Genomic DNA, 26,694 nt, shown 5'->3' with positions numbered 1-26,694 from the left:
CACGCCATTTCAACTCTAGGTGTCAACTGTCATGTCAAAACTTTTTTTTGTTCTTCTGGCTTTACGAAAATTAGCCAATGTCAGCCAAATTAAAATATTATAACGTAACGTAAACGCAATATAAAATAGCATTATATATCTATTGATGGGTTAGTGAACAACGCTATATTAAAATAACTTGATTTAGATAACTCGATTAGTTTTCGATTTTGAACGAATTATCGATGTGTACGGTCCCTCACATCCATTCATTTTTAGTCTGTGGTCGAAGTATCGTCTCTGCACAACACTAAAGAAATTAAAGCATTAAAGAATGCGAAACGTCAAAATTAGCATTTTAGTTTTCTCTGTGGATCTTAATCTTTGTTTTCATTTAGTTTTTATTAAAAATTTTGATTAAATCATGGATAAATTCAATAAATATTACATCTATATTTTACTTAAGATGTTGTTCGTGGACCACAAGGCGTTTGTGCGTATTTTTAACTGATTTATCATCGGAAATAGTGTTAACGAAGTTACATGTTGGCGAAAAGGTGTGTTTGTTTATGTTTTCGATCAATCCTATTGGAATGGACTATACATACGTTGCAATCGGTTATTTTTTCCAGCATCGAACATCTATCGATTTGTAACTATCATTGTAAAGACTAATCTAATGAGATCTCATGAGATCTTATTAGTAATCATCGTGAAAGGGAAAAATAGGGAAATAGGAAATAGGCAAATTTTCATCTGTGAATGATATCATTCCATAACGCACACATACTCATCAACTGACGGTTACCCCTGCTTCCTTTAACTTTTCAGAGCTTAACTACTCTCCTGAGTATATCGTCCAAGGATTACAATTTGTTTATTCTGATTTCTGAGCATAATACAATGCAACAACAAGGAACAACAACGAGTAACAGTAAGACATTTATTTAGTTATTTTTTACCTAGCCTACCTTTTTATTTTACTTTTTATTGGTCTTTCATTATATTGTAGACTCGTCTAGAGCTAGAGATTATCGATACGGATTCAAATCTAGAATGTTTGCAAGTCAGTTCCGCCGCAAAAACCGTGGACAAAATTTAAGAAAAAAGAAACAAACAGCTAATGATGCGTAAGTAGGTTTTCAAAAGTTAAAAATAAATCTTATTACAGAATACAGACAATCAATGGAGCGGCGCAAAGACTAAGTAAGTATTTTTTGTTACGAACAGTATATTTTTTGTGTTACCAAGCCAAATTCAGGACCTAAAAAATATTCTACACAATTTATTATTATATTCTACTAGTATAATAAGATTCTACATAGGTAGTTACATGGAAAATAAAATTATACTTACGTGATACTACCACAGACTAATAAGTAATAACATAAAGGACACTTAGTACTTACATCATGTCAAAAAATATAGTACATTTGACGATTTTCATGTTTATTTATTTTTATGCATATAGTTTTTGATTTATCAAGCAAAATGTCAAAAAAAATAGCTGAGTACGGAACCCTCGGTGCGCGAGTCTGACTCGCACTTGGCCGGTTTTTATTATGCACAATGGTTTTTAATTTATCGTGTAAAATATTGAAAAAATACCCGAGTACGGAACCCTCGGTGCGCGAGTCTGACTCGCACTTGGTTGGTTTTTGTTTTTGTCTATTAGCCGGGTTTTATCTATGGGTTTTTGGCATTGTGCGTCTAGCCCACGGCCTAGTCTAGAGCCTAGAGCAGGGGTCGGCTAACTATTTAATATGGGGACGGCATACGAGGGGTCCGAATAGGTACTGTTGAAATTTTTTAACGAGGTTGATAAAAATCCGGAAAATTAACACCGAAAGTCTTGCACCAGTCTATATTATAGTTTGGTTCACGTGTGACGAGCCAAATACGAAAGTTATAATCCTACCAAAGTGCATATTATCATGCAAAATGTGTAAAAGTTAAACTTTTTAATTCATTCATTCATAGATATTATATAGTTAGTGTGTAGGTATTAAAAATATTCAGCGGTCTAAGATTCGACGGTCCGCATCCGGACCGTGGTCGGCCTGTTGCCCATTGCCGACAATGCCGACCGCGCCGTCAAAGAGTAAATGTATAATATAGCGCGCCGCTCTGGTATAGAGCATTGATTTGATAATATGAATCGACCGGTTGGAGGTGATCTGTGGGTTGGCCCAATTTACAAAGTATATAGGTACTCTGTGGGTTGGCCCCATGGATGATTGCCTTTAGCTGTCAAATTAAAAATAATAATATACTCTTTGGTTATTTTGTTGTGATTTTATTTTGATCTCTAATGTCTAGACTGGACTTCTTCTGTGTTAGTGTTAGCTGGCGGGCGTGCTCTGCCTTTTTGGAGTATTTTTTTTTGTTAAAACTGACTGAGCGCTCTAAGGGGGTGCCGTGTGTGTGTCGGCGAGCACCAGCAAAGACGGGGTCCAAACTTGTTACAAATACATAACTACAAACTTGACATTGGCTAATCTTTGTAAAACCAGACGAGAGAGAAAAAAAAAACTAGACTAGTAGTAATTTTCTTTTGTTTCTGGTCGGTGGTAGTAATAATAATAGTTATCTGTGGACTGTGATTTTGATTGTGATTTTTGTCTTGTGAGTGGCGATTGGCGTGGATTTTTGTGTTTGTTTTCACATAATTGTTTCACATAAAGTTGCAAATTGAATTTATACAAAGTAAGTGAAAAATAATCTAGATAAGACTCAAAGCAGGGTGAGTTTTGAATCGTACTACCCTCTCAATCAGGAGTTATGTGGGAGGATTTAAGGCAGGCTGGATTAAAAACAAAATGTGTTAGCGGCCCAGAATCAAAGTATTATGTATTTTACACATTCACATTCTGAATTGGTAATTGACTTGTCTTGTTCTTAATAATCTTTTTGATATCGACACACGTAGGGTAGTGAGTAACCAGTCCTATAAACAGCTTGAGATAAATTCTAGTCCCTGGCCACATCATTCAAATATTATCAAATCAAAATATATGACTTGGTGTTTCATGTAGGACAACTATTGTCTTTAATGCTACACTGAAAGCTCAGCTGGTTGCTTTCACACAACTTTGTCACTAACATGTATAATAGCATCCACGTAATAAGTGTGTTTTTCACAGTTTGAATTTGTGCAATGGCAAACCAAATTCTTTTCGAGCCACACTAAAAAGTAAATACTCAGCCCCACATAGAATTTCTGTACTTTACACAGACAATATAGCGACATACCAGTTTATGGCGGTTTATAGTAAGTTGATTTTGTGTACTTACTTATTCCCTCTTTGTTTAAGATCTTGCCTCACTAAAACAATATTATTATGTCAAATGCAGCCCACAGCTTTTTCACATTCGCCGATTTTCCCCCTCAACCCTTGGTAGAGGAAGCACAATTCAAAACTTACCCTTCAAGCCATTCTGTTATTTAAAAATAAGATAAATAGGAGATTATTTAAATTATTTGACATAGATACAAAAAAGATTATGAGCATCATACATGATTTTGAATAAGAAGAATGTGGACAGATAATTTTAAGCAAATTTCTTTGAGCCACAAGCAGCAAAAGACAGTGTTCAGTAGCAATCCTTGCAAGAAAGTTCTGTCTAGCAGTGGTTGTCTATCTATTTAGATGTTGATGATGACATTCTGTGACATGCATGATCCTCATTTTAATATTGTACTGTGGTGACAGTGATGATTATCTGGTACAGTGTAAACTAAAAAAAAAACCAGTCAAGTGGGAGTCAGACTCGCACACGCAATTTTCTGTACCATCGTACAAGATATTTTAATAATTTTATATGACACTGTAATTTTGCAAAAACTGTTAAAGCTACTTAATCATATGAATGATGATACTTTGACAATTACAACTAAGAATACTAAATTTGTAAAATCTGTAAGTCATACTTGGACAAAGTATATTATTTCCTGATAAAATGACAATTCTAAACACCCAAGCCAGTACTTAATAATCAATTAATCAATACTTTCAGTTTGTCGTGCTTTTGAAGTTGGTTCAAGTTTAAAAAAAATGTGTCTTTGCAATGTTTGTTTTGTAAGGTTGGGTGTGAAAACAAGTGTGTATTTTTCTACTAAAATATTCAACTAAAGTGTAGACTTCTTTAGGCGCATTAGGTGATTTTGGGATCCATAAAAACTTTAAGGTTGTGGTTGTGTCAGTGACATAATTCTTACACAAAAAAATTTACAATCTTTATAAAAATTCAATTTTCACTGTCTATGATGTGCTAATTTATTGTCTATGGAAAATTTATTTTAACTACTGAGAAAATAAAGTTTCAAACTTGTAGCAAAATTAAAAGAGTGTAAGTTCGCATCGCATAAAACATATATAAATATACTTTAGGACTTCGTCTGCGATGGCGTTTGCTGGCGCGCGTGCTGTGCTTGTTTGGAGTGTTTTTTTTTGTTAAGAGTTGCTGGTTTTTGTGTTGGTGTTTTTTGGTGGTGGAACTGACTGGGAGGCGCTCTGAAGGGGCGCCGCGCGTGTGTCGGCGGGCGCCGGCGCAGACGGAGTCCATACTTGTATAAATTCAATAACTTGAAAATATCACAAACTTGACATTGGCTAATCAGAGTAAAGCCAGATTAAAGAAAGAAAAAAAAAATATACTTTACTTACTTATAAGTTTTGATACTACAATCAATTTGAAAATCCAAAAAAAACCCACTGTTCTTACTTCTGTCAGCAGTCCTCACTGACTGGCATTTTTCTTTCAGAAATGGGTAATAAAGCTCCACTTTTTAAATTGAAAAAAAAGAAGTATTCACGTAATGAACAGTTAGCAAAGGCGAGGGCATTGAAAAGGTTGGTACAATAAAGTGAACTGTTGTAAATAAACGGGACTTTGAATGACTTTGATGCACTGGTTTGTACTTCATATCCGAACAGTGCCAACGGAACCCTATCACTAAGCCTCCACTGTTCATCCGTCGCGTCGTCCATCCGTCGTCGTCTAGCAGCGGGCGTCTCATGAACCGTAAGAGATTTGAAATTTTTACTAAGTGCGTATTTCTATTGCTGCTATAGTAATAAATAATAAAAATTGAATAGAAAAATCTGTAGGTACTAATTCTTCTATTATAATAATTTTTATATCTATAGATACTGACCTACTCTATAAAGCATTACATTAATTATTAATGCTACTATATAAAATTAAAAATCTACAAACTAAAATTTTGAAGATGAGAAAATTCTGAGTTCATGAATATAAATGTACTATGTACAACATTAAAATATATCAAGCGACAGAAAAACAATTTTACTATAATAATTTCAGCGTTTATTAAGAGGATCGCAGTCGGGTTTTAGTTTTCAACCTTATATATACCTATAAGAAGATAAGATTAAATTAAGTTCAATTTTTATTGGCTAGTTATCGAATTATATAATTATTTTTAAATGTTCGTATCCGAACTTAACTCTTTTGATTTCGCCGCAAAATCACCCAACGCGCTTAAAGATTTTATTTCTAAAATACACGGTACCTTGACTTTCTTTAAGTATATTATATGATATATACGATTGTATCTAGTTGTTAATATTTTTGAAATTAATATTTTTTAGATTTTCATGTGTAGGTAGTGTTTAATAGATTTTACCATGGGGAAGAAAAAAAAGAATACTCTTGGCAAACGTGTTTTACTTCGAATTCGAAGAACTCTCCTAAACAACATTAGAATGAAGTAAGTAGCATTTTATCCAATGTACTCAAAATATTTTTGATTTTTCTTGTTTGTTCTTTTAAGAACTTGTACGCTGATACTCGTTTTTTTAGGAACTATAATTGAAGACCGTAGTGCTTCAGATGTAACGAATAACGATTAATGGAACAAAATAAAAGTAAAATTCTTAATGAACTCTTTGAAATAAAATAGGTATTTATTTTATTTTATTAAAAATATTGTTTAAATCTTAATTCTTGCGGAAGACGTTTATTGATTTCACGCTTTTGAGTGAAACATCGGTTACACACGGTTCGCGAATACGGTTTCAAAATTAGCTGTGGCGTCATTATCTGTTCACTTATACAAGTTATACAAAAATGAGTATACTCTGTATAATATATATTATATTCTGTAGTTTGAAATGAGCTTAACAGCCCATGCGACTTTTGACGACCTCACTGACGCAGTAGTTAGCGCGAGCCAGTTAGCGGTCCCAGATTCGATTTCCAACTGGGTCAATTTTAAAATTAAAATTTCTAAATTGGCTCTGATCTGGTCTAATGGTTTTTTGGTTTTATTAAAATAATACGTTGACAGTTATACCGACGAGGAGAGTCGAAACTTAGAATTAATTATTTCGTTTTGATTCCGCCGAATTTGTGAAGTTATTAAAAGCATATAGAATAGGGTATTTTACACCTAGTGAGAAATGATCTAAAAATATTTATTTACGATAGTTTAGGCAATAAGAAAACGGGAAGTGTAAGTACCAGTTCACAAAATTATAAAATAAATTTTATATTTTAATTCGAAATTTTCACTTTTTTTTATCTGTGCAACAATTATGCGAATCGCTAGCCGCCTATGTACCCGCCATATTACTACGTCATCATGTCAGTAAATCCTTCCCTTTCTAATTGCATGACCACAGTACAAAAGGTTTAAGAATCGAACTGCACGAATTTGGGATTACTGATGCATGGATTAAATAGTTTGGGCTCCCAAATTTAAAAATACTTTTCATCTTTGCGTGAGGCACATGGTTTTTTTCTTTACATTAGTCATTTATTTTTCATCAACAAGCGTGTTATGGAACGATATTTTTAGCCTAATGTATGGGGAACAAGGGAACCATAGACAATTTTCTTACATTCAGGAACGACACACCAATGATATGGATAATAACTAATTTTAAATTAGCAAGAAACAGTTAAAAATTTAAATTTAAATAAATTTTAAATTATAATAATTTAATAAATTTAAATAATTTTATATCATTCATTTAATTCATCATTCATTTTGTCATTTTAAATTGTAATAATTTAATAATTTATCACCGCGTCAGCTTGTTGTTTACTTTAGAATTATTATTATCACAGACTGCAATCTAGTATAGAGACAAAATTACTGTGCCAATCTGTCATCTCTAGGAGGTACTGATAGGTACTTTGTGAGCTTACTATCTAGTTTACAGACAAAGTTACTCTGTGTGTAAGTTGCTCTGTGTGTGATCTCTAGTTCCTGCCTACTCTGTGAGTTTAGTTTACTATACCGATGACGTCATAACATGGCGTCTAGGTAGCATAGCTACCGTTTTCGTCAACTTGCGCGCGAAAATTTAAAATGCAAAATTTAAATGAATTTTTTTGGTACTTATCGATTGAATAAAATTTTAAAAAAAATTCTACTGGTAAATTATCACCTTAGGATTAAATTGAGACACTTTTCAAAAAAGAGTAAAATACCCTATTCAGTAATAGCTTATAGTCGACTTTTATAAATCGCATCGGCGAAATTTGTTTGCGTAAAAAAGCGCAACCTGCCGGCTAAAAAAAAAAAAGATTCCGACGAATTGAGAATCTCTTCCTTTTTTGGAAGTCGGTTAAAAATCGAATTACATCAAGGAAATACAGACCTTACTGCTTGACGATAATATTTCAAACACGAGCTACAGAGACTCGTGCTATCTTGCTTATTATAATCCACGAGTATAAAATATGGGGCGTAGGCAATAATCGCTATGATCAATTGAGTTATTTTCGTATCATTAAAAAATAAAATTTCTACGCAGGTACAGCGGCGTAACTTTTGTTTTTAATTAAATTTTACTAAAGTTGGTAGCATTATACTTATGTATAACTCGTGCTAATAAAGCTCGAGTTTCATTCATTCATTCATTCATTCATTCATTAACGCCGCCATTTTCGATTAGTTTCTTTATTACACGAGATATATAAATATTTTTTGTGAATTTTTAATATTATGTACTTAAATCCCTTTAGTATGTATATGTGTAGTTATATATTTATCAAAACAATGTAAATAGCTCATGTACTTTACTTTTAAGAAGGGTCTCTCCGTCATCGCTTCATAGACATAGATATTAGTTTCTAGAATATGTCTGCAAAATTTGATGGACTTTGGTTGCTTAATATTCAAATGAAATTGGAACTACGATTGTATGAAGCGAGTGACGGAGAGAGCCCTGTTAAGGCTTAACTTGAACTTAAAAATAAAAACCGGCCAAGTGCGAATCAGACTCGCGCACAGAGGGTTCCGTACTCGAGTATTTTTTCCAACATTTTGCACGATAAATCAAAAACATCAAAATAGTTAAAAATCAGTTTTAGAATGTACAAGCAAAACCCTTTCATATGATACCCCAATTGTAACGGGCCCCCAAAACCGGGCCCTTTTTGCCCATAGGTGTTTAGAAGTCATTTGATAGCATTGGACCTTCTCTACAACCTCTCAAAGAGAAGGTAACGTTTTACAGGACTTCATGCATAAATATCATACTAATACTTTTTTTAATACGATAATTTAAAATGGTTAGCAAACTTAAAACTACCAGTGAATGTGGATTTTACGGATTTTGGAAGACCCGTTATTTAATAATATTTACTAAGAACTAGAGGATGCCCGCGACTTCGTCCCCGTGGATTTAGGTTTTTAAAGATCCCGTGGGAACTCTTTGATTTTCCGGGATAAAAAGTTGCCTGTGTCAATTACAGGGACGCAAGCTACCTCGGTACCAAATTTCATACAAATCGGTTAAGCGAAAAGGTAGCAGACGGACAGACACACTTTCGCATTTATAATATTAGCATGGATTAATTTATTTTTGACCCAGGCATCATCCCTATTGTGCAAGATCGGGATTCATAATGCATTATTTATTGTTTACAGAGACAAAGCCTTACGCTTAAAATGTCCGCATGATGACTGTGATAGGTCTTTTCTCGACCAAGTTTTGGTGGATTTGCATTTGCATAATGATCATAAAGAATTTGTGCCTACAATATGTGACTGGGAAAATTGTGGAAAAAGGTTGGTAGACTACGTATTAAGACTTTAAAGGTGCCCACGCACTCGAACTGAACTGCGCGTCGCGGCAGCGCCCCGCACGATATTCTCTCCAGCCGCGACGCGCGGCAGTGACGCGCTACGCGTTACGCGCGTCGCGGCTGGAGAGAATATCGTGCGGGGCGCTGCCGCGACGCGCAGTTCAGCTGCAGTTCAGTCCGAATGCGTGGGCACCTTAAAGCTCAAATAACCGTATAGTCTGATATAATTAGTAGGCACTTATTTACTGATACTTACAGATAAAAATAATAATTTTTTATTTAAAAATTCAACAGTTTTATCTTGATAGTAATTTTGTAAAATTTCAGTTAAATTGTATTATTGACCTCTATCAAAGTTATTACTGATGAAATACTTAGAATAGCAGCTGCATTGTGGTGGTTCCAGAGAAGTCCTAAATATAAGAGTAACAGCTTGTTTTCTTTAGGTAGGAGTATACTAGATGATGCTAGCAACTTCGAGTTCGTCCGCGTGGGATCAGGTTTTTAGAAATCCCTTGGGAACTCCTGGGATAATAAGTTGCCTATCTGACTCGCCAGGTCATTAACTATATCCATGCCAAAAATCATGGGCTCTGTTGCGGTGTGATTGAAGGTCAAACAAAGACCCACTTTCGCATATCATAGTCATAGAATGAAGGTCAGACTGATTTGTGATCATAATAAAATTATAATGTTTCAGCTTTGAAACTGCTCAAGCTGCAGAAACACACAAAAAAAGCGTACACTACAAGAAGGCACCACACAAGTGCACAAAATGTGAGAAAGGATTTAATAAATTTGAAGATATAAAAAGTCATTTCCTACTGACACACACAAAATGGAAAAAAGACGTAAGTACCTAATCCTTGCAAGCGAGTAAACTAGAATTTGCGAACTTTACAGCTTAAAATGTTATAAGTCAATAATGGTTTTAATATCCGTTCCCGGGATGTAAGGTAAGGTTTCATTAAAATCGGTTCAGCGGTTGAGCCGTGAAAACGTAGCAGACAGACACACTTTCGCATTTATAATATTATATAATATTAATATGGACTAACTTTTCTTCAACAAAACTTGGATCAAAACAAACCATGGAATGTAAAGGATTGCAATCTGCGATAGTTTACAGCGATCGAAGTAAATGTCAAACTGGACGGATTGGTTATTAATACGCCCAAACTGTCATTCTCGAACAGAGGCCTATCTATAATCTGTGATCCACCCTCCCGACGATTGGTTGCTTTTTAAGATAGCAAACTTAATCCGAGGATCGCTTATTGGCGTGATCTATCCCAGAAATAGATTAAAACATCAATCTCAGATAAGAAAAAATGGATCAGGATTGATTATTAATTTCGGGCGTAACAGCACCACGCAACGCCCAACGTGCCGCGTCTCCAGAAAAAAGCCTTTTTTCTGGAGACGCCTGGCGAGCTCGTAGTCAAGGGTTTCATTAAAAAAAGTTTGTATGAAGTTTCAGTTGATTATTTTCTATTTAGGAATCATCGGAAGATAACGGACGGACGAGCATTCCCATTGATAAAGAATCCACATCCGGGACTGATTGGAGATCAAACTCTTTTACGCCCAACGTTAGTGAGAATGAAGATTCAAGCGACGATTTTGATTTTGACAGTTTTTTTGACAAACCCAAGTTGACAACGAAAAAAGTTGAAATAGTCTTTGAATGTGATAGGGAAAATTGTGGAAAATGGTTGGTAAAAATTCTATTCTAAGCAATCTATGTAATATCTATTTGTATTTATGCCTGCCTGAGCTTATGCACCCTTTTTACATCGTATGCGCCTCATTCTTATTATTGTATATCGTCATTGTAATAGAATTATTGTAAATGATGATGTTAAGATAGACAAGAAATGCAATATAAGTGCGGCCCGAAAAATAACAGCCAATATGCTTATTTGAAATTACTCAATTCTTTTTCAAAATGACTTATTTGCTGAGGTGTTAAGTTTTATTTTAGAATAAACATTTTTGTTCTCATTTGAAAAATTCGAATATTTTTAATGTCTATGACAAGAGGTCTTAAATATAAATATTTTGCAATCGTTATTAAACTTTATGTTCAAGTGTTAAGGTTTATAATTAACTAAAGTTGTTGATATAGAACTTTTTTCCACATTTCTAACAAACAATAATAATAATAATGAGAAACAGATGTGTATATGTGTGCAAACCAGGCCGCTTGAGCTATATCATTTTGTTTGAGATCTACACCTACTACAAGTCAATGCTATTTCTATTTATTCATTATTGCTTAAATGGTAGTCTTCTAAGTCCCAATTTCTAATTTAATTTGTTTCTCTATTGCAGCTTTAAGACTTCTAGTGAACTAGAAAGCCACAAAAAAACCCATGTGGTTGAGAATGATGATAAATTACAGAAATGTACAAAATGTGATGCGCGATTTGAATCGTTTGAACTTGTGAAAACCCACTTTCTACATACACACACAAAGTGGAAAAAAGAGGTACACCCCATTTTTATATTACATATCAAAAAAGGTAAAATTTCCGTTTCCGTTTTTTCCGGTTCTAAAAAGATAAAACTGGTCAAGTGCGTGACAAAACACGCATATAACTACCTTATAGTTTTATAGTCATGATAGTTGCTAAAAAACTTTGGGGGTCGTTATTTACTAAACGGTAATTTTTCTCCCAAAACTGTAAGTAACCTCACAATTTTTTTTAAACCTTTCCTATCTTCACTAGATGTGAAAGTTTGACTGCACGATGAAAGAAACACCCCCCGTCGCACGTCTTTTTTCATAAAATAATAGATTGATAAATCACTCACAGGTTCACGGTTAGAGTTCTTTTTATTTGATGGCGTATGTATATTGACTTATATTTTGTAAAAAATACTTAAAAAAATAGTAATATCATTTTATCTTCCGCCAAATAGGATGCATTAGACGAAGACAAAAATAGTAAAGATGCTACTGTTGTTAACGAATATGGATCCGATGATTGCAAAAACATGGTTCCAAAGGTTCCAAAAGTTCCAAAAGTTGAAACTAAAGGAGCCGCCGTGAAGAAGATAAATAAAAACTATTCCAAAAATATTCAGAATCGCAAGAAAACTGACAAATTATTTAATACTGTAACTTCGGAGTCGAGCGTAGAAGGTTTTGCATCTATGGCTAATGATACAATATTAAATGAAAACCAATCTGTATCTAATGCAAACAATACAGTTGACAAAAATACATATCTTATATTTACTGAAGAAGTTATGCTAAATTCCGAAAACCCCACGTTCTATATTATTAAGACCAAGCCTAAAGTAGAGGACTCCACTTCTAACGTTCAAGATAGTTCGCTCTATCAGCAACTTACCCAAAATACTGCATCTAATATTAAAAAAAATATAACTGTAGCGAATTTTTCTTCATCTTTTACTCAACATGATATGTCCAAAGCTAAATTGGCAATGTCTTACGCTCAAAACCTTATATCTGATCTCAGAAAGAATACTTCTAATGTTGAAAACACTATGCCTAAAATTGGAAACGCTACATCTTTTCAAGCTAATATTATACCTATTGTGCGAAACATCACACCGAATCTTGCAAATGTTATACCCATTGTAAGAAACGTTACACCGAATCTTGCAAATGTTGTACCTGTTGTGAGAAACAATACACCGAATCTTGCAAATGTTGTACCTGTTGTGAGAAACAATACACCGAATCTTGCAAATGTTGTACCTGTTGTGAGAAACAATACACCGAATCTTGCAAATGTTATACCTGGTGTGGAAAGCAATTCACCGAATCTTGCAAATGTTAGACCTGTTGTCGGAAATATTATACCTAATGATGAAGATGTAAGAAAAGAGATATCAACTGATGTTGTAAACGCTAAGCGCGATGGGGAAAATGTTACATCTAATGTTGCAACTACTAAGCCTTGGGTTAACAAAAGTACATCTATGCTTGCAAATATTATACCAGTCATAAAAAACATTGTTCCAAACGTGCCAGCTGAAAACATTACGCCTAACTTTGCGAACACTACCCGGGAGTTTGGCACTTCTACAGCTGATTTGAAAAAGCCTATAAGGACGTACGAAAGACGTAACCGCCAATCCAATGGAATCATCCAATTGGATAAGTAAGTTTCGTTTTGATTTTCTTATTTCGACTCCATTGTACCTCTGGGCATGCCTCGAGGCCCGTACCCCCGTCTTGGCCTAGGTCAAACGGAGAAGACCCCGCTGCGTATATTTTAATTTTTTTGTGATGTAAGTAACAACAAAGTCACGATTTTCGGATTTTTCCTTTACTTGTCCCTCAGTCAGTTTTCCCTTCCACCTATAATATGGGTACCTTCAAGTCAAGAGTGAATAGGCAACTTCTAGGCAAGCGCGCGCCATCTTAGGCTGCATCATCACTTGCTAGCAGGTCTGATTGCAGCCAAGCGCTAGTCTATATAATTAAAAAAAAAAAAAAAAAAACTTGTCCCATAAGACTTACCTACTTACCAAATTTCATGATTCTAGGTCAATGGGAAGTACCCTATAGGTTTTCTTGACAAACACGATAGACAGACAAAGAAGTTATCCTATGAGGGTTCCTTTTTTCCTTTACAGGTACCGGAACCCTAAAAAAGAATATTCTTGAGGAATGTTTTTTTATGTTTTGCAGCGCCAAGCGCAAGGGGGAGTTTAGTAGAATTCAGAAATGCGACTGCTGCGGAGACAAAGAGTCCCAATCGGATGGTAATGCCAGTAAACCCACTGCAGATGAGCCCTACATTTGCCCATTCGAATGTGGAAAAAGGTATTGCACTAGATAATAAGTTGTTTTTAATACAGTTGCTCAAAAAGTGGCGAATTGCAGGGACGTATAGCGTTCGGGATGTGGGCTACATACTCGTGCTTTTTTTTACCTTTCCCGCACTCGTGCGTTCTCTTTCCCAACTGTCAAAATAATGTCTATTAAAAAGAAAAACCAACCATGAAGTTTTTACTAAAACAATTCATAGAAGTTTTTATGATTCATGCAAATACGTATATTTCTAAAAAGAAGCTACTAATTTGTTTCAATATCAGATTTAATGATTTGATTGAATGAGTTTGGTTAGGTTTCATTTCATCTCATTAAATTTCATTTTCATTTCATATCAATAAAAAACTTCTACAGACTGAAGACTTGGCTGTATGGGCATAGTTCCCTTTGCCTACCAGAATGGGTGAAGAAGAAAAAAACTGCTTATATTCTACGGTTGGTGCCATTTTTCAGAAATTTTCTTTGCAAGTTTAGTTGTTTGTTGCACAAAATGAGTAATTTCGACCCTAGTTTTTTTTCTATCTATTAACAATAAAGTGTGTGATTGTATCATCATAATCTTCTTGTTTTTGACGTTGGCGTCTGTGCAGGGGTTTTCCAGACCCTATATCACGTTGACTGTTGCCGATCTATTGTGACGCCCCATTTACAGTTCTCGTCTGGTACAGATAACATCATCATGATCAACCCATTGCTAGCTCACTACTAAGTTCGGGTCGCCTCTCATAATGAGAAAGGTTAAGCTGTATTCTACCACGCTGGCCAAGTGCGGATTGGCAGACTTCACTTACCTTTAAGAACGTTATGGAGAACTCTTGGCAGCTTTCGTCACGAAGTTTTCCTTCATCATCATCATCAGCCTGTGGAAGTCCACCATAGGCGCCCAAAGAGGGCTACCTCACCCGTTCCTCAGCCTTCCTCATCCAACCACTTTCCGCCAGCCGCTTTATATCGTCAGTCCATCGTGCTGGAGATAGTTTTCCTACAATACAATAAAACGTATATGGAGTCAATTAGCGTAGCAACTTCGTATAGATAGTTTGACTTACAATATTTATTGGCAACACTGCCTGCCTTCTGATACGCTAACTCAGTGTCTAACACTGAATGATGGCTATCAAGCTCATTTGATTTTATTTTTAGTCCATTGAAGGTTTCCTACGAGAAATTATTTTAATATCGCTCAGTGAAGCAGCAATGAAGAACCAGCCAAATATCAAATGAGCCTCAGTGGCTACCATTCAGTCAAACACTGAGTTAGCGAATTACCCCGCTGGCCAATGGCTTGCTGCTGCCTTCTCATTCAGTTCCACGATGTCCACAGATTATTCTGCTCACTAACTTGTATTAGTTTATGATTTTGTTAGGGCTCCGTAGGTACCTGTCAAGAAAAGGGAATCAAAACCTATAGCAGGTAGGTACGTCTTATAGCACAAGTAAATGAAAAATCCGAAAACCGTGAATTTGTGGTTTTATCACACAAGAAAAATATGTGTGTGGTGTCTTCCCGACAAACTAACGTCTATCGGGGTACGGGCCCCGAGGCAGAGCCTCCATGCCCGGGCGTGTCCTCACAGGTTCTTTGCTACCTGGATTATTAATTTCAGGCCTTTCTAAAGGGCTGAGGTCGCGCCTGAATTCGACGTCGGCCTTGAGGCATCTGGGTTCTCTCTATCGGTTCTCTCTCTTGGTAGTGCCATATCCGGTGGGTGGGTTATCGTGTCCGGTGGTTGGGGTGTCGTGTCCGATGCGTCTTCGTTTTCGTCGCCACCGATGCCTACGTTGGGAGGCACCATTGATACGGGACGTAGAAGCTCACGGGACAGTGACGCCCACCCGGTGGTCTTGTTTGTAGTGGGGCTATTCCATGGAGGTGTTGGCATGCACTTGTATCCGCGCGAGCGAACATAGCGAACACAACAAAAATATGTTCTCAAAGAAATAATTAGTTTACTAAATCACACATAGATGGTGTTGTACGTTAATAACTTGCAGTTTGCACTTTTATATGCAAAATTTCAAGTTAATGACGGAGTTAATCTTGTACGATGGTATGGAACCATTTGTGTGCGAATACAATATTATTTATATCTTTTTTATATCGTTTTTTATTTATATCTTACAGATTTAGCGGCAGACACGATTTGGATAGTCACATACACGTACGGATACGCAGTAAACCGATATTTTTCGAATGTCATATTTGTCGGAAAAGATTCATTACTAAGGACTTTTTGCAAAAACACGCCAAAGTTCACGAGAAGGATCTATTGGTAAATATAAATCAATGTAATTATTATTTAAACATAAACTAGATGATATCCACCACTTCGTTCGCGTGGATATAGGCGTTGTTAAAAATCCAGTGGGAACTCTTGATTTTCTATCTTGGTAAAAAGTACCAAATCACCAATAAGTACCGAATTTCGCCAAAATCGGTTTAACGGAACGGTCGTGAAAAGCTAGCAGACAGACAGCCACGCTTTCGCATCACACTAATATTATAAAGGCGAAACTTTATATGTGTGTGTGTACGATTATTACTCATTCACGCAATAACTACTGAATGGATTTGGCTGAAATTTGGAATGGAGGTAGATAATATCCTGGATTAGCACATAGGCTACTTTTTATCCCGGAAAATCAAAGAGTTCCTACGGGATTTAAAAAAACCGAAATCCACGCGGGCGAAGCTGCGGGCATCTTCTAGTTTATAATATTAGTACGGCTTAAAACGGCCATACGGCATAAAGTACCAACATACTGGTATGTTGACGTTAAAAACTAACAACAAAAATAACGATACCCATCCATTGACGTTGACTAGATACCATTATTGATACCGGTAAAAGTGGTAATACACCTATCTCTATCTTACAATACCGTGTGCAAACCGTTAATTAACGATAAATATCCAACTTAACTATAGCTTAAGTCATATTATTGGTATTTTAACGTAACATAACGCAAGTTTTAGGTAATTTTTAAGGTAAAAATTTAGTATCGGTGACCATCCCTGTCGAGTGGCTGTATTTTTCCCACTACATCCCGGAAAATCAAATCCCTAAAGGATTTTTTAAAACCTTAATTCACGCGGATAAGATCGCGGTCATCATATACTAAATCTAAATATATGAAAGGAAAAGATGACTGACTGACTGAGTGACAGATCAATCAACGTAAAGTTCGAATTCTTGGACGGATCGGGCTCAAATTTAGCATACAGATAGCTATTATGACATAGACGGGTTTGTCCAACCAACCAAGACGCGACGCGGACCAAGTCGCGGGCAGTCTATTAATAAGTAAAAAACAAGCTTAATCTTGTATTTGACTCGTGCAATGTTTTTATTACAGGGAATTCAAGCCAACTCCGAAAATGACGATTTTGAAATCATTGAAGAGATTGAAACAGGAGCATACATATGCAGTGAAAACACCGATGTCACAAAAACGACTTGTCCAAAAAGTGACACCTCTGAAACAACAGATGAGGACAATTCCGAAGCCGAAGATAATACTAATCCTACGAGTGAAATCAGTGAGGAAGACTATTCTTCTGAAGAAGAAAACATTACGAATGACAATACTGAAGTTCCTGGTTTGGTCGAAGATGAAGTTTGTTTAGATTTAGGAGAAAACTTAGACAACACACCAATAGATCCACTTTCAGGGATCAGTAGTTTTGAAGAGGTACCTTTACCTCAGATAATAAAAAGAGAAGAAGAAACTACAGAACCCATGCCTAGATTAATAGATATAGGAGAAAAGAATATGGAATTTATACCTTTGCAAGGAATAAATACAGAAGAACTTATATTACCTACACCTTTAGTAGTAAATAATATAAGAGATCGGAGTTTGAAATTTATGCCTTTGCAGAAAATGAGAAGAGAAGACAAAGTTATAGAACAGCTAATAAATACAGAAGACTTTGAAGATCTTATACCCTCTCAGATAGTAGGAATAAGAGAAGACACTACCGAAATTATACCTCCTAAGATAGTAGAAATAAGAGAAGACATTATCGAAGTTCTGCCCTCGGCGATAATAGAAGGACAAGATGAAGATATAGAATTAAAACATGTACCTGAACAGGTGATGAGTACGGAAGAATATGAAGGATCTATAACCAATCAAATATTAAATGTTAGAAGAGATAGTATGGAAATTATGCCTTTGGAGAGAATAAAAAGAGAAGACGATAATGTAGAACTTATACCTGAAGCTGAACAGATAATAAATACGGAAGAAGGTATAGATGTGATCCCAGCAAAAAGACTAAAAAGAGAAGAAGATTATATGAATTTAGCAGATGCTGCAGCTGTATTACCAAGTTTGTTAGAGAATAGAGTTCTGCAAGTTCGTTTAGAGAGATTACCATTTTTTACTTAAATAATAACTAGGAATTTCGAACGTATAGAGCGCGCAAAACAAGTAGTCCAATCTGAACATCAGGCGTAGGACTGCCAATTGTACAAAAAACCAGCCAAGTGTAAGTCAGACTCGCGCACCAAGGGTTCCGTACACGGATATTTTTCCGACATTAAAAACTATCTCAGCCAGGCGTATTTCATTCTTAGTCTATGACTTGCGCAATCGGTTTGAAATTTGGCATGCAGATAGCCATTACGACGTAGACATACGCTAAGAAAGGATTTTTGGAAATTCAACCCCTAAATTAAGGTAAAATAGGGGTTTGAAATTTGTGTAGTCTACACAGACAAAGTTGTGCGCATGAGATAGTGATTTACAAATTAAATGGCTAGTGATTTACCAATTAAAGGGCATGTATTAAGAACAAGTTTCGATAAGGATACGCGAATTAGGCTATATTTTCTCGACCTAGATTTTTTTTTATACATTATGTATATTTATAGCCATAGTATGGTGGATATTTTAATGACTGCAGAGTTCTACGTTTTAACCGACTTCAAAAAGAGGAGGAGGTTCTCAATTCGTCAGAATCCTTTTTTTTTTAAGTTAATTCTTTGAGGTGTATTATTGAACCTATTATGTATGTAGTATGCAATTACATTGTTTATATAAGCACATATCTTAATCCTGATTATAAATTCAAAATGTATACTTTTATTCACGTACAGTGTACATCTTTAATAAACAAAAATTAAATCACCGTTTTGTTAGCAAAATAGTATGTACTTAAGGGGCATGAGACGGGTCTGCCCGCGAAATTCAAATTTTCTTTTTTTTTTTTCGCAATTTGTAAACTAATACGACAACGTAGGCTTATGGTATTTTAATTGCGCCGATGGCAGTATCATCCTCACAGGTTTATATAAAAATCTTTGCTTGAAAGGGTCCAGTTTAAGAAATTAGCTATAGTATCGACTAATTTGTGAGTAACTCATGTCAAACTCATTATTTTTACTAATTTCTTAAACTGAACACTTTCAAGTAAATATTTTTATGTAATTCTGTAAAGATGATACTACCATTGTCGGAATTAGAATGCTATTAGCCTACTTTGTCGTATTAGTTAACAAATTGCGAAAAACTAAATTAAATTTGAATTTCGCGGGCAGACCCGTCTCATACACCTTAATTTTTTTTGCATTGAAATACAGTTCGGCCTACTTCACGGCTCTGGATTCTAGTTATTTGTGCCAAGGTGGTACATCCACGAGTAGCCATTGAAATCCTGTGAGGGATGGCTAAAACCCAGATCCGTAAAATCAGTTTAAAAAAATTCCTGTGGAGCACACTTGATGACTTTTATGTATTACACACTAAATGAGTCATTGCGAACAAAAACCCTGTTCTATGATATCTATGACGCTGTCGTATGGTCGTATTATACTGGCCATTAAGATAAAAGCAGAGACATGCTACCTAAACAAGATTGTGCACTGAGACACCAAAAACGAGCCTATTGAGATAGCGCTAAATTGGAGTGTGTCCCTTTCTATTAGGGTGACAACACGATTTGATAATGTAAGACATTTGACGGATTATATGAGAATAGGAGAGGATGAATCATCCTGATAACCCATCGCCGCTAAGTACAATTATTTTGTATAATCTGGTGCATGTGTTTAGGTCCTAAACAGATTTAGGAAGTTCGTAAGCAAGGCATACTTTTGGGCAAATTGATGGTACAGCGTTTCTTTTTTTTTTTAAAAATCAGTGCACACGAAGCCGTAGCAAAATCTACCGCTTTAAAATGCATTCCGCAAACTGCCGAATATTTGGTGATATTTCCTAGAACGACAGCGATCCATTTTTGCCTTAAGTCTTCATTTTTGGGAAATCTATCGATAAACAGAAAAAAACACTTCCATTAAACAATCAAATTATGGTTACCTTACTACTTCTGTATAGTATAGTACAGAATGTTCGCCATATTGTTTTGCTTAACACCCAGTGTTGTCATCCTATTAATTTAAAAAAATATTTATAATAATTTTTAAACTAAATGATATTTTAATGACATTGTAAAATAAAGATAACAGTATGAAAATTACTGCGAAAACAAAAGAAAGTAATCTTGTTGTTTGAAATTAAATAAACAATGATTAAGAACGTTGTGAGCTACATCATAATTCGTACCATAGAAAATATTTTTTTACGCTTGCAATCCATTAGACAGTGACACACTCCAATTTACAGACCTCTCGCTCGGCTCGCTTTTCCGCTTAGCATAATTGTATTAGAAATTGGACTTTATGCTAATGCAACAGAATTTATTTTTGCAGGGAATTAAATCTGAAGTGCACAATCATGTTTAGGTAGCACATCTCTGGATAAAAGCAAAAAGCGACTTACAGCCTGATATTTATTGTTTGGAATGGACCATCTAGTGTAGACTTCACTTCTATGCAATACACAGATATGGGCGTAGTACAAGTACGCTAGACAAAGTGTGGCATACGAAATTACAGGATTTTTTGTGCTGATTCAGTACCGACCATTAAAATTGACGCTATGTCGAATGGTCTTCGTGTTGACATTTAGTTCTCAGTACAGTGCCACCAACTAATATGTTCAGATTACGGCGTCGCTAGTGGAGAATATAGTATTGCTAATTTCAAAAACAGGTTGGAATCAGCAATAGGGATGATGACTACTAGTCAAATCAGCGACTTTTTGTTAAACGTCAAAACGCTCGCTTAGCATGGAAGCTTGTATGAAATACACAGATGTGACGTCATAACTTTTGACGTACTTATTTAGTCAAATCGATAATGCAAAATGGTTAGCAAACTTAAGAGGGCTCCTCCGTCACTCGTTTCATACAATCGTAGTTCCAATTTCATTTGAATATTAAGCAACCAAAGTCCATGAAATTTTGCAGACATATTCTAGAAACTAATATCTATGTCTGTGGTTTTCAAGATTTCTGTTAAAATATTCGGTTTCAAAGTTACGCGGTCTTAAAAAATTTCATACAAATCTTTGAGCCCCTGTAATTTTAAAACTACATATTTTTAGAAAAATCTAAAACACCACAAACACTGATATTACTTTCTAGAATATGTCTGCAAAATTTCATGGACTTTGGTTGCTTAATATTCAAATGAAATTGGAACTACGATTGTATGAAACGAGTGACGGAGAGAGCCCTGTTAAAACTACCAGCCAGTGTGGATTTTGGAAGACCCTCTATTTAATTTATTTTTGACTTAGGCATCATCCCCATTCCAGCATACTTTTATTAGTAGACACCAGTGATGCAATATGAATAATGTAATTAATTAAGAAAGATTATTAAAATATTTTTGTTTAGCCAAATAAATATTAAAATAACTTACGAACTTTTATTGATACAACCTTGTTATAAGACTAATTATTTAGTTACATACTGAAAGTCGAATCACTAATTTTACTGTGGACCTAAGTACTAGAGCGCATTTCTATCGATTTTGCTGGTTTAAGCAACATTGACTGAAGGCGATAACAGGATGGATGCACTTATTAGCCATCGTGGCTTAATTTAGACAAAGATGTGTATAGATTGGTATTGTGATCGATGGATATGTCGCAGGTATATTGTAAAAAGCCGTGATATTACAATCTCACTAGTGATATTATAATTAAATGGTAGATTGTCAATTGACTTCATTTCGTATAATTTATCGGCCTGGTTTTAGTGACATTGTAATGTTACGGGGTCATTATAGTGACATCATAAAAATTTAGGTATATTATGAGTCAAGGTATCGTTGCCTTATAATATCACTAGTGTCGTCGTGCCATTATAATGAATGTTCATTAAACACAGCTTGTCTCTACATACAAGAACTCCTCGCCACAGATAAATCGCTAAACAGCATGGCTGCAGCGATAACGATCAGAGCAAGAATCTTCTGATAGTACGGTCGAGCTACGACATTTCCCGTATAAAGATGGTGATGATGAAAGGGAATGAGTACATTAGGTATTTTACTTTAGAATCTACTACACAGGTACCTTATGTTCATTAAACACAGCTTATCTATACTCTATATACTAATAAATAAAATTGGAGTGTCTGTCTGTAATTTCGAAATAACTACCACATATTAAGGTCATATGGTTATTTGAACGATACCATAACTGAATCACACGTTAAAATTTTTGTCTGTCTGTCTGTCTGTTTGAAAAGGCTAATCTTCGGAACAGCTGAACAGATTTTAACGGGATTGACCAGGGTGTAACATAGGCTACTTTTTTAACCGACTTTCAAGAAGGGAGTTATGTTTTTTTACCTATGTACACCAAAATCTCCGAGATTTCTGAACCGATTTGCGTAATTTTTTTTTTAATCGAAAGAGGAACTTTGTGACAACTTTTCCACGGGATTTCAGACCCTAAATCCACGCGGGCGAAACTGCGGGCATCAGCTAGTCTCTAAATACATACAAGAACTCTTCGCCACAGATAATTCGCTAAACAGCATGGCTGCAGCGATAGCAATCGCAGCAAGAAAGCAAGACAAGGCTAATCGCTCCGCTGCCTCCGCCGCTCTAATGGAAGATACGACTATCAATTTTAATTACATCTAACTAGCTAATTAGTAACTACGAACAATGTGCCTACTGTGTTAGTTGTTAGTGCTACATTTGTATATGTGGAGGATACGTTCTACTAATTGCAAATCATTGATGATTGTTATTATTAGCAAAAGTAGGTATGTCTTATCAAGTTACTCGTTAAAAACTGCCTGGTTATCTCTAATTAGCTAACCACTTAACTAACCAAAAAAGTTACAATGCGAATTTTCCCTATACCTACCTACCTATGGTACAGTAATTCCAAAATAAATTAATACCTAGTCAAATCTGAACAGGAAGACGTGTTCATATTATTATGACTATGCACTAACACGGATCTCAGTACGACTGTTCTTGGTTCTTGGTTGAACCTCTGCACACCGCAATGATGCAACTTCGGTGTAACTCCGGAAAAGAACCCAAGTAAAGAAGAAGCAGCAGATGTCAATAAGTTTGAGAGACGTGTAGACAAATCTGCCTAAGCGACATTGACGAAAGTCAGTAACATGATGGGTGGCCTTTGGAGGTCCGAATTTGTACTTTTCATTTTTTTCCCGTTGCGTCGTCACTCCCGATTATGTCATTCATGAAGATCATTTATGAAGTGACTCAAGTCACTTCATAAATGATCTGAAACCTGTAATTTTTATTTTTAACCCCCGACCCAAAAAGAGGGGTGTTATAAGTTTGACGTGTGTATCTGTCTGTGGCATCCTAGCTCCTAAACTAATGAACCAAATGAATTTAGTTTTTTTTTGTTTGAAAGGTGGCTTGATCGAGAGTGTTCTTAGCTATAATCCAAGAAAATCGGTTCAGCTGTTTGAAAGTTATCAGCTCTTTTCTGTAACCTTCACTTGTCGGGGGTGTTATACATTTTTAATTTACACTTGTTGTTTAGGTAGTTAGTAGTTACTTACCTACCTAAATTTCATACTTAATTTGAAAAAAATTTGAATATCAAGATATAATTGACTTTTACAACGAAACACACAAAAAGCGTGAAATAACTTTAGGACCGTTAAGTAAGCGACCGTTTTCACTTAAAGTCTAAAAAAGTTAGGGTTTTATTACAGTTACGCGATTGTCATACCTATATTTATAGGCAGGTGGTGTCGCGGGCAAGCTCGTTGCTATATTACCACCTGCCCAGTGCGCTGGATGTCATGCACCCTACCAAATATGGACCCAGAAACATTCATTTATAGGGAATAATGATATGACAATTAAATATCAAATGCGCTCGTACTTGTGCCGGGATTTTTAAAATTCTCAACATACCTACCTAATTATGAACTAAGAACCCGTGAGGACCAGACCTACGTTATTTTATAAAAGCTGAAAGTTTTTCTGCGTTTGCCCCTGTTACCTGTTACTTGCCAAAACCACAATGATCCAAACTTCATAGTCTCTGAAACTTTCCGCTTTTATAAAATAACGTAGGTTAGGTTCTGTTCTATTGTCTATCTTCGGATATTTCTTACCCTTACATTACTTTGGTGTCTTCGTTTAGCTACTAAGTACTCGTAGATACTACGTAGTACTAACCTACGAACGAAATATAACCTATTGAAAAAATTGGCCCCTCAACACGGAATTGGTCAACTATAATGTCTGACTAATGGTCAATATTAAAGGGGTCTGACACCAGAGCATCCTCAGACGTAGACTTCACAATCAAAATACACGTTGCTGGACGTTGTAGGTATCTATATCTATACTAATAAATAAAATTGGAGTGTCTGTCTGTAATTTCGAAATAACTACCTCATATTAAGCTCATATGGTTATTTGAACGATACCATAACTGAATCACACGTTTTTAAAATTTTTGTCTGTCTGTCTGTCTGTCTGTCTGTCTGTCTGTCTGTCTGTTTGAAAAGGCTAATCTTTGGAACGGCTGAACCGATTTTGACGGGACTTTCACAGGCAAGTAGAGGATTGACCAGGGCGTAAAATAGGCTACTTTTTTAACCGACTTTTAAAAAGGGAGTTGTGTTTTTCTACCTATGTACACCGAAATCTCCGAGATTTCTGAACCGATTTGCGTCATTTCTTTTTTAATCGATAGAGGAACTTTGCGACATTGTTTCATAAAAAATTTGGAGTCCAACTCCTCAATCCTGATGCTGCAGGGGATCTGACCAATCCACGCGGGCGAAGCTGCGGGCATCAGCTAGTTAGATATACAGTTTTGTCTGTTTTGGCGGGTATAGCTTGTGGTTCCTTGTATGTCATGGGATCCGCAAAGCAACGCCTGCTTCTACAATGAATGATTTTTGCTGCAAAGAAGCTTTTACCCAGACATCTACCCTTCCACGTGGGTACCATGAGGGCGGGCGAGCGGGAGGGCGGGTCAGCTCAAAGCCTCGCATTCCCCCACCAGCCACGGCCATGCACCTTACATTTTCCACGACGGATGCGCGCGCGCCCGCGCGTGGCAGGTCGTCGCCTTCTTCACGCGCCGCTTCCTAACACATAGGGTAGCCAAGCATTTCATGTTGCAATATGGGATGTATAACTCGGTCGCGCTAAGTTTGCACCTCGCTGGAATGCGGCACCTCTCCCACTTCCGCGCTCACCTCCCTGCGGTCGTCTTGTCGCGTCAGTACAGTTCGCATACCGTTCCTAATACCCCGTCCATACACTGCCCGTGTGGCATGGGAAGGAGCGAGGAACGGAGGCAGAGACGTAGTGTGGACGCGTTACGTTCGCGTGTTTCTCGTTCACGCCCATCGCTCCCTATTTTATTTTTGTGAGGCGGCGCGATTAATTGCGCGAGTAGAGCTTATGTGGACGCCACATAAGCTTCAGTGTGATGTAATCGACGCGAGGTGCAAACTTAGCTTGACCGAGTAGTAGTTCGTCATCGTTGTCAATAACCGATAGACTTCCACTGTTGGGATGGATCTCTTGTAGGGACTTCCACACGCCACGGTCTGACACCATCTGAATCCAGCAGATCACTGCTGGGATCAGGTTAATGTTGCTCGCTTAATGCTGTCTGGCAATCTGGCGGGTGGGTAGACGCTGCTTTTTCCGATGCGATGTTACCATTCCAGCGCCTTGGGACCCCAATGTCTATCAGTTCTTCAAACTAAGTATGTGCCACGTCCATTAATTCAGCGTCACAACTGTGGGACCTCATATTTCATTTGTGAATACAGTGGTTATATGTATGTTAGTATTAATAAAGTACAGAATCGTGCCTTCGGTGTGGTCTCATTAGTGGGTCCCGGGTTCGATTCTCGGCAGAGGTTATAATTTCTAAATATCTGGTCTGGTCTGGTAGGAGGCTTTAGCCGTGGCTAGTTATCACCCTACCAGAAAAGCCGAGCCGACTGCCGCCAAGCGATTTAGCGTGCCGTTACCATGCAGTGTAGAAAGTAAGGGGATATGGGTTTAATAAAAACTGCCCATTGCCCTTCCGAGTTAGCCCGCTTCCATCTTGGACTGCATCGTCACTTCGTAATCATACTTGACTGCGATTGCAGTCAAGTATGATTATTTGTATATTTAATTAAAAAAATCGATCAGATTGAAGTGCAAACTACTGCAGACATACATACTTTCGCACGTCTAATATGATTGAAATGTTGATAGTTGATACTGTCCTGTGTGCCTAGTGGGAGATTTTTAACCTATTCGATCGCGTAAAAGTTAACTGCGTTTTGTATGGAATTGAAACAGCGCCATCTTCTTGTCACTAGATGGCGCTGTTTCAATTCCATACAAAACGCAGTTAACTTTTACGCGATCGAATAGGTTAAAAATCTCCCACTAGGCACACTGTAAAACGAAATTAACTGGTTGCCCTACAAAAAAGATCCACTTTACGACCATTACTCT

At 36.4% G+C, this 26,694-nt stretch overlaps 1 protein-coding gene across 9 annotated transcripts; it reads left to right on the top strand.

Annotated features, from left to right (window-relative positions):
* Positions 1 to 91: 91 nt before the first annotated feature.
* On the top strand, positions 92 to 26,393 carry LOC123865890. Of its 9 annotated transcripts, XR_006796066.1 has the most exons (12): positions 92 to 536; positions 811 to 913; positions 992 to 1,109; positions 8,885 to 9,025; positions 9,743 to 9,893; positions 10,542 to 10,756; positions 11,377 to 11,533; positions 11,968 to 13,178; positions 13,712 to 13,846; positions 15,981 to 16,128; positions 17,213 to 19,014; positions 26,383 to 26,393. XR_006796066.1 is itself a non-coding variant. In XM_045907102.1 (11 exons), the coding sequence occupies exons 2-11, from the start codon at positions 883 to 885 to the stop codon at positions 18,248 to 18,250; spliced, it is 3,345 nt and encodes a 1,114-aa protein (XP_045763058.1). In that variant the 5' UTR covers positions 92 to 536; positions 811 to 882; the 3' UTR covers positions 18,251 to 19,139. The 9 variants fall into 9 exon arrangements, 8 of the variants coding, with proteins under 8 accessions (XP_045763058.1, XP_045763070.1, XP_045763108.1 ...); XM_045907102.1 differs by lacking the exon at positions 26,383 to 26,393 and having other exon boundaries at positions 17,213 to 19,139; XM_045907114.1 differs by lacking the exons at positions 92 to 536; positions 811 to 913; positions 26,383 to 26,393 and adding an exon at positions 4,745 to 4,832 and having other exon boundaries at positions 1,091 to 1,109; positions 17,213 to 19,139.
* The last annotated feature ends 301 nt before the right edge of the window (positions 26,394 to 26,694 follow it).

Source organism: Maniola jurtina, chromosome 1 (genome assembly GCF_905333055.1).
Source record: "Maniola jurtina chromosome 1, ilManJurt1.1, whole genome shotgun sequence".
Classification (NCBI taxonomy): domain Eukaryota; kingdom Metazoa; phylum Arthropoda; class Insecta; order Lepidoptera; family Nymphalidae; genus Maniola; species Maniola jurtina.
Note: the sequence above shows the minus strand (reverse complement) of the source record. Positions and strands in the feature narration are given on the sequence as shown.

Bases quoted from the DNA above. Each gene is read 5' to 3' on its own strand.
- LOC123865890 (XM_045907102.1), top strand. From the start codon at position 883: ATGCAACAACAAGGAACAACAACGAGTAACA. The intron at 914-991 runs GTAAGACATTTA...ATTATATTGTAG, and splicing joins AGGAACAACAACGAGTAACA to ACTCGTCTAGAGCTAGAGAT. The intron at 13,847-15,980 runs GTATTGCACTAG...TATATCTTACAG, and splicing joins CCATTCGAATGTGGAAAAAG to ATTTAGCGGCAGACACGATT.